This window comes from Felis catus, chromosome B3 (assembly GCF_018350175.1).
Source record: "Felis catus isolate Fca126 chromosome B3, F.catus_Fca126_mat1.0, whole genome shotgun sequence".
Classification (NCBI taxonomy): Eukaryota; Metazoa; Chordata; class Mammalia; order Carnivora; family Felidae; genus Felis; species Felis catus.
The window spans coordinates 62,629,732-62,637,902 of record NC_058373.1 but is presented as its reverse complement, the minus strand read 5'-3'; the positions used below and the strand labels follow the sequence as shown (position 1 = coordinate 62,637,902).

The window sequence follows — 8,171 nt, the reverse complement described above, 5'->3', positions numbered from 1 at the left end:
AGAGAGAGGCTGGGTTATAGGCCTGTGGTTTAAGCAGCTGACCAACACACTTAGTTCTGGTAGCCACTTGACTTCTGTACAGCTGAGGTAGCAGGGCACCGGTGCTAGGGAGGAGCTTCCTTATAAAGAGGCAGGTGTTGGGAAGGCAAAGGTAGGTGCTGTTGGGGAGGAGGGAAAATGGGTAGGGCAAAGAGGGTCCTGCCCCACAGAGTCAGAAGCCAGGAGTCAGGTTCACACAGGCTGGGGAGGGGGAGGTCACCCACAGGACCCCTGCCACCACCACAGTCCTCTGCCCACTCACCAGCACACAGGCACAGTCTCACATCCCCATTAAGACACCCAAGCAGTCCGCTCACCCAGCTCTGGGAACACAGGAAGTAGAATTCAAGGAGGAGGGAACCAGAAATTCTGGAAATCCTTACCCAGAGTGGGGGAAACAGAAGGCAAGAGAGGAAGACAGAAGGACGGGGAAGGCACAGGGGAAAGTGGCTACTGAGAGTCGAAGCTTGGCTAGGGGACATTGGCACCGGCCAGACCGTAGGGAGGACAAACCTCACAAGAGAACGGGCACGTTGCGGGGGGGGGGGGGGGGGCGAGAAGGGGACAACAGCCCAGACTCAGGCCCAGAGGGGATCAGAGAGGAGTAAAACTCTGAGAGCCACACTCCACGGGTTCAGTGCAGCCTCTTGAATCCAAATCAAGCCCAAAGCTGGGAATCGGGCACCCCAAAAAGCGGGATCTGAAACCTGTTGCAAACTTCAGGACTAAGGCGAGTCTGGAGAGCCCCGCTCAGCACGTGGTTCCCAGAAACTTCGAAAGGTCTCGCAGCCTGACTCCGGGCTCTAAGAGAATAAGAGGAAATCGGGAAGATTTCAGCACCGCTCCAAAGCCCAGCCCCGGCCGGGGGTGGGGAGGAAGGGGCGCGACCAGCTGCGACCACAGTGAGTGTTCGGGGACGCTTAGCTGCCTGTGCTGGACGTGGGCCAGGTTCGCTAGGATTGAAAGGGTTCAGGAAACCCGCCCGGAGGGCACGTGGAGCGGGACGCCGGCCGAGAGCATGAGCATCAGAGTGGTATCACCCCGACTTTGGGGGGTATACTGAGGCCTGGGGGCCGCAGCCGTTATTGCTGTTCCACCTGTCACTTCGGACAGTGGGGAGCGAAGGGCAGAGGCGCCAGAGTTGACAGCTCCGTGCTCTGACCACCCCTCCCCGCCCCCTTTCCAGTTCCGCTCCCCGCCCCAAACGGCGCCGTTCCCCTTTTAAAGAAGCGCCCGGGGCTCCCATCTTCTCCGCGCCAGTTCGCGCGGGGCTGCAGCGACGTTGCCCTTTTAAGAACCAGCCTCCTTTAACTCTCTCCTAACGGGGCGTCCCGGAGGGGCTTGCTGCGCCCAACACAAGCCCGCCTCCCCTCGCGGCACTTCCGGACCCCGGCGTCGCCCTTTTAAGAGGCAGCCCCCAGCAGCGCTCCCCCCGCCCCCTGTTGCCGGCGCGCGAGGTGGGGGAGCCGGGCTGGAGCGGAGCGCGCCGTCCGCGCGGCCACTGGAGACCGGGCGGCCGGCGGCCGAGCAGGCGGCGGCGGCGGATGGGGACGCGGAGCCGGGCGGCTGTGGCGGCTGTGGCTGTGGCGGCGGCAGGGAAGCAGCTGACGGGCCGGCGGCGGCGGCGGCGCTGGCGGCAGTGACTGGTCCAGGCCCCGGCGGCGGCTGCAGCGACGCGGTGGAGGGCTGCGGGCGAGCGGCGTGAGGAGCGGCGGAGGAGCGCGGAGCTGCCGAGAGCCGGGGGCGCCGGGCCGCCCCTTGTCCAGTCCTCGCAGGCCGCCAGGCCCCCTCCAGCCGGGGCCGTGGAGCACCGGGGCAAAGGCCGGGGCCCCCCCATGAAGGAGCGCGACGCGGCCCCGGCCGAGCGGGGCAAGCCGGCCACCTACACCGGGGACAAGAAGGCGAAGATGGCGGCCAAGACCAACAAGAAGTGGGTCCGGCTCGCCACCGTGTTTGCCTACGTGCTCTCCGTGTCGCTGGCCGCCATCGTGCTCGCCGTCTACTACAGCCTCATCTGGCAGCCGGTGGGCGCCGGGACCTCGGGGGGAGCCGCCGGCCCGCCCCCCGGCGGCTCCAACGCCACCGGCCCGTCCGGGACTTCGGGGGCGGCGGCCGGGCCCAATGCCACAGGGTCGTCCCGCCGCGAGGCACCGCGCGACGCGCCCCCGCTGCAGGCGGCGCGGCCCATGCCTCCGGAGCCCTCTGCAGACAGTCCCCCGGCCGGGCCGCTGGAGCGGCCGCGGGGACCGGAGGAGGACGAGGAGGAAGCGGCGGCGGCGCCCGGGAGTCGTTGAGCCCCTCCGCGCCAGGGGCGGCCGGGAACCATTCTCCCCTCCCCACGCCCGGAGGCAGGACTTTGCAGCAGGACGGGGCGGGGAGCCCGCGGGAGTGACCCCCACGGGAGTGAACGCCCTCTCTCCCCGCAACGATCGCCACCTCGCCCGGGGAGCCAGGGGCCTGCATCCCGATCTTCAAGCCAAGGGACCACGATTCGCCGGGGGCTCGGGGTTTGGTCTTCCCAGGACCGTGCTGCGCCAGGGCTCTGAGCCATAAAGGGAATGGGGGGAGGGGTGGGGAGATCCCAGCTCCGAACCCTTTTTCGCCGCTAGCTCTTGTGTATCCTACTGCAGGAGTGACTCGGGCTTTCCCCCAAGACTCAGGGGAAGGAGGGAGCTGTAGGGGCTCTTCTTTAATAAGCTGAAGCTCTCACAAGGAGGAGGGCACCAAAAGTAGTGGAGCTCAGGTACGTCAACCTAGTTGCAGTGGCCACAGATGCATTTAATTTATAGATCCCTGTATATAGTTGTTGACATATGCACTAGAAGCTATAATTACACAGAACTATATGTATCCTCCCACAACCCTGGTTAGCTTCCCACCGATGGGGTCACGCAAGGGCTATTTGCTGGCCCCCAAAGTGCAGCTAACCAGAAGGGCACAAACACTGTTTTTTTTCATCATCCACTCTCTCCCCTTTACCCCCTCCTATTTCAGAAAGATAGGTTTATGGCCCAAAAGAGTATAATCATTCTTAGACTTGAGAGGACAGTGGGAAACCTTAGAAGAAGTAGAAGCAGTTTAGGGAGGATGGAGAACGAACTAATCCCCTCCTCTTCCCACCCTAGTGCCCCCACGGAAGAGGCTTCCTGTTGCGGCCCTAAGTATCTGGATATGGGCCAGGGAAGAAGGAAGGGAAAGAGCAATGCCTCTGTGCTTCAATCCTTGGCCTTCTCCTCACAGAGTTCTTTTAGGAAGAGCAAGCTTTTGTAAGTAGAGTGGCTCACAAGTGTTTTTATTTTATTTTCTGCTCCTCAAGATCTTGTCTTGTTCCAGTAATCACCCTTGCCTTCTTCCCTCTTTGCTGAGCCTGTGACAATGTAGCCCTGCAATTAGGGCCAAGTTTGTTGTGAAACCAGAGCGTTGAGCACGTTGTCTGGTTTTGACTTGTATTATAGAACCAGAAAGGCTAAAAAGTGAGCTTCAAACTCAGGATTGTGCTTTGATAGCCGGTTAATAGACCAGCCGTGGGAAGGTTCCATTGGCTTGTCTTTACGTCTCCTGATAAACCTACTTATTTGCAGCCTATACTTTGAGATGAAAAACACCAAGAGAAATGACACCTGTATAGTTCTGGGACAGCAAGAATTCTACATACTCAATTTGGATTCCATTTCCTTCTGCCACTTGCTTTTAGGCAATTGAGTGTGGGTAGTGACAAGATATCAAACCCCTTAGTGTTTCCTTTTTGGGAAATGAGGCACTTTTTAAAAAACAAAAACAAAAACTTATCCACCTGAGTCCTGAAACAGTTGGTCTCTCCAGTTTTTTGGCCTCCACTCTAGTTAGCTCTGATCCAAGTTTACAGGACAACAAGCCTTGCTTTAAGCCATGTTCTGTTGTGGGCAAGATAACAGCAGCTGAGCTGTCATAGCCTGGGAGCAGGCTGGTCGCACCCCCAAGGTGTCTTGGCTGGAGGAGATTTCTGAGCAGCTGATGTGACTTTGGTCATTAGGAAGCCTTTGAGGCCTTTTTAAATTTTCGGTGGGGGGTCTGGGGGTGGGGAAGAAACATAAAATGCCACTTTATAACTTCAATAATAGCCTGTAATTTATATTTATTGTGTGAATTTTTAGTCCTATATTTTAATAATTTGTAAATTGATCTCTTATTCCAAGAATCCTTTGAACTTGCCGGAGAACATCTGGGAATCCAGTCCCCTGTCCCCATCCCTGCATTCTGGACTGTTTAATCCACTTTGGGATGGATCAAAGAGTCTAGAGAGACCACTCATAGGTCCAGCTGCTGGCCTCCAGACTCTAAAGCCTTCACTGGAATTGGGACATTAGCTCCAGCTCTAGCTGTGAACATGACCAGAGACATTATTTATAATTCAGCCATTTAAGATATACCTGTACTCAAAAAGTCCTGTATATTTTTTAAAAGTTTTATTTTTCAGGTGAACAAAAATACATTCTAAGAACTCTGCATAAGCCTGTGTAAGTTGACCATTTCTCTTTCGTACTCCTTGGGGAAGGAGTAGAGTTTGGAAGAAGACATGGTCTGAGATGTGGTGGACAGACGTTGATGAATAGGTGTCAGAGGAAAAAGCAGTTGCCCTACTGTACTTTTGTGCCTGATGGCTTCACTGAATTGATTGGTTAAGCGTGGCAGGGATGCATCTTAGTCGGGAAGCAGTCATGGGGTCAGGTGAACAGTGATACCTAGCTCAGCCACCTTTTACCAACCTTAAAAAGGTTCAAAACAGTTCTGCTTTTAAGAGGTTCTGAGCAGATACCTAGCTGAGGATGCTCAAGGACCAGTAAGCCAACATATTAAGAATTATGACAAACACTGAGCTGGCTGAGAGCTGCGGTGAGGATAGGCCACCCGACAGCACCACTGTTCTCACCTTTAAACCACTGGCCCCTAGATAGTTCGAAAAGTGCCAACACTGAGAAAGAGGTGCTGACACACCTGCAGTGGTTGGCCAGAGCTTTGTCCACAGTGGAGCAGGTGAGAGAGCCAAATGGCTCAGAGAAGGTGTAGGTTGCTTCAAAGGTGAGGCTTTTTCATGCCCTAAAGCAAACAATAAAAGACAGGTGGGTGAAAAGCAAAATAAAAGGGATTAGCAATGCTGCAAAATACACGGCACACAGTTGAACTCAGCTCATTATTAGACAATGCTGCCCAGTACAAAGTGGAGTGAGAAGCCGTGTTGGTGGGGCCCCCTGAGGCCTGCACTTCTCCAGAGCTGTTGGGGGTAGCTTCTGTGCTTTTACATCACCTTGTAGTCTGCAGGGGAGCATGGAAAAAGTCCGCCCTTCTTTTATTTCCCTCTTCAGCCTACACAATGGCTTTTTGTGAGAGGGCTTGGTAAGGCAGAGCAGAAGGGAAGTGAAAGAGTTTCCAAGGTTCTTCTAGTTGCCCCCCCCCCACCTTTGTGTAGACGGTGACATGTGGCTTTTGCAGTTGCACACAGCTTCACGCATTGGGCACATACAGCGGTGTGTGCGGCAAGAGCCTGCTGGCTGATAAGAAGGGCACTGTTCGGCCAGAACAGGGCTGGGTTGGCGGGGAGCAGTGGCCGAACAGCTTTATTTTCATAGGTTAGAAATCAGCTGCAGAAGTGCCCGTCAGGAAGGAGAGGTCTGTGCAAAGTGGGGTTACTCTCCTTTAACTGCTTCCACCATTAGGGTCATTTCTAGGTGTTTACTTCTATTAGAAGTTACTGTGCACATTTATGCCCTGGCAGCCTGAGTTTGAAGGAGGAGATAATCCTCTTTTGAAAGTGAAGTTTTGGAGGGCGAAGGATCAGGAGTTTGCTAAGCTGTTCAGACTGAGTTTGTGTTGGAATCGTTTCTTTCCCCCATGATGCTGAGGTGCAGAGAAATGTGTCTCTGAAGTTTTAATCCTAAGAAAGACTTTTCTGCCTAACAGCTCTAGATTTCTGCACAGTATGAGAGCGCAGCTTTGGAAGCTCTTCTGTCTACCTTGTTTTCCAGTTTTCACTAGGGAATTCTAAGATACTGTGTTCTTCAGTTGAGTATTTATATCCTGTTTTGAAAGGCTGGGTGGAGAGCATCTACTTGTTTCTACATGTTTCTTTAAGGGGAACCAAAAGGTCAGGTCCTGAGCTTTAGGGCTACCACAACTATTTAAAAGGGGTAATAATTGTCCTCCCCTTCCTGTCTGCAGAGAATGGAGGTATTTCTGGAATTGCAATGCAATAACAAAAGGGCCACAGCTGTATACTTTTTCCCTTTTTTTTTTTTTTGTCTCTCAATGGAGGGCAGGACCACAATAGCTTTGCTCATTTCACCGGACCAGCACTAAGCCCGGTGCCTGGCACATAGTAGGAAGTGCCTAGAGTTGGTTGATCATCTGGTTGATCACTGCATTAGATAGAATTGGCCCTGGTATCAGTGTGGTGTCACTGTCGTAATCCACTTGGATACCCACATCCACAGCCCATAATCTGGTTCGAGGGAGTAGAAGGCTAAAGAGAAGCCCTGCAAATCACAGCTGTACCAGCCATTCTGGCTACAGTTTCTTTATGTCCAAGTTAAAGGACATGGGCTCAGCCTGCCTGTTCTTTCCAGGCACAAGACATACACAGCTATAGTCCATGTAGTAGTCAACAGACACAACATAGACTATGTGGCCCGTTCGTTGCCCCCTCTGTCCCGACCCTACGGCCTAATGTTGAGCTATAAAAATACCTGCTTTATTGACAGTTTTGGGTCACATCTGTTTTAATTGCTGACATAGCTTGTGGGTTTCTGCTGCCAGAAAAGCTGTGTTATACTCTTTGTTCCCTCCAGTAGCTAGTTTAAAAAATAAAAAAACAAGGACTTCTTTTTTTTCACCACCTGCCCAGGCTCTCCCAGGCTCTCCATCCTAAGTGTACAAACAGCCATGGCTCCCAAAGTCATGCACTGTGTACATGAGCCACCTGGTCAGTGGGGAGCACCTGGGCCAAACCAGTTCCATATAAACATTCTATAAACATTGGCCAAGATACTACTGAGGGACCAGAAAATTCCCACCGAATTCTTGTCCTCAAGAAATTTACAGACATGCCAATAAGAATCTACTCTTGTCACTGCCCTGTTTTCTTAACTTCAATAATCTGCTTTTAAAATAGTTTATCAGTTAGCCAGCAGTATGATTTTAACTCCCCATAGAATATTTTCCACAAATCACTACCATTAATTCAAGAACTATTTATTTAGTGCCTGCAGTGTGCCAAGCGAGCCTCAAAAGTCCCCAAGCCAACGTGTCCAGAGAGGCAATTATGTTGATTACCAAGAAATTCCTTTTAAATATACCTCTCTCAAAAATAAATAAACAAGCAAACAAACCTCTCTCTGCTAACCTCAGTGTTTAGAGTCATGAGTTGAGGTCTCTGCCCAGCTTATGACCTAGAGGCCACCTGCCCCCCCCCCCCCCCCCCCCCCCCCCCCCCCGGCTCTCTACTGGTAGTTGGGGCAGTATTGTGTCATGGCAGTCGGCCTCTGTGCATGGGCAGCTCACAGCATCATGAGGACCTGGTGAGGGGAGGCAGTGTGTTCTTGGAAGGGACCCTGAACTGGAAAATAGGAACCTTGCGGACTCCGTAATAGCACTGGTTAGGGCCTTGACCCTGCTTTTTCCTCCTAACCGAATGGGAATTCATGAGAGCAACTGGAGGTAACAGATGTGAGAGGGCTTGGAGATGTTGGGAATAAAAGTGCAGCGTAGACATAGGAGGTAATATATTTTCTAGGGAGTGTCTGTCCCTTTGGGCATAAGTGATGCCTGGAAAGAAATACAAAGGGGCAGGTGATAAACATCATAGCAGGGCCCAGACCATCAGCGTCAGCATCACCCGGGAACTTGTTAGAAATGCCATGTCTTAGGCCCCATCCCAGGCCAACTGGGTGAGAGATTCAGAGGCTAGAGCCCGCCTTTGTGTTTTAACTAGCCTTCCAGGTGATTCTGACTCTAAAATCAAAACCACCGGCCCAGACTTTGCCTCCGATTCTGTAACTTAGGGTTTAGGTGTTTCTGTTTTGACAGATGGCCACAAGGTGACTTTTGGCCTTTTTTCTCAGTTGAAGCCAGCTGCCCTGCTGGGAGAAAAGCAAACACTG

The 8,171-nt window shown here is 52.9% G+C and overlaps 1 protein-coding gene across 3 annotated transcripts; it reads left to right on the top strand.

The window, feature by feature from the left end:
• Nucleotides 1–638: 638 nt before the first annotated feature.
• Nucleotides 639–4,529, top strand: INAFM2 (InaF motif containing 2). 3 transcript variants are annotated; one of them, XM_023255494.2, is made up of 2 exons: nucleotides 639–2,782; nucleotides 4,215–4,529. In XM_023255494.2, exon 1 carries the CDS (start codon nucleotides 1,875–1,877, stop codon nucleotides 2,331–2,333), a length of 459 nt encoding a protein of 152 aa, XP_023111262.1. In that variant the 5' UTR covers nucleotides 639–1,874; the 3' UTR covers nucleotides 2,334–2,782; nucleotides 4,215–4,529. The 3 variants fall into 3 exon arrangements, with proteins under 3 accessions (XP_023111262.1, XP_044915478.1, XP_023111261.1); XM_045059543.1 differs by having other exon boundaries at nucleotides 3,165–4,529; XM_023255493.2 differs by having other exon boundaries at nucleotides 639–3,305.
• Nucleotides 4,530–8,171: the final 3,642 nt, after the last annotated feature.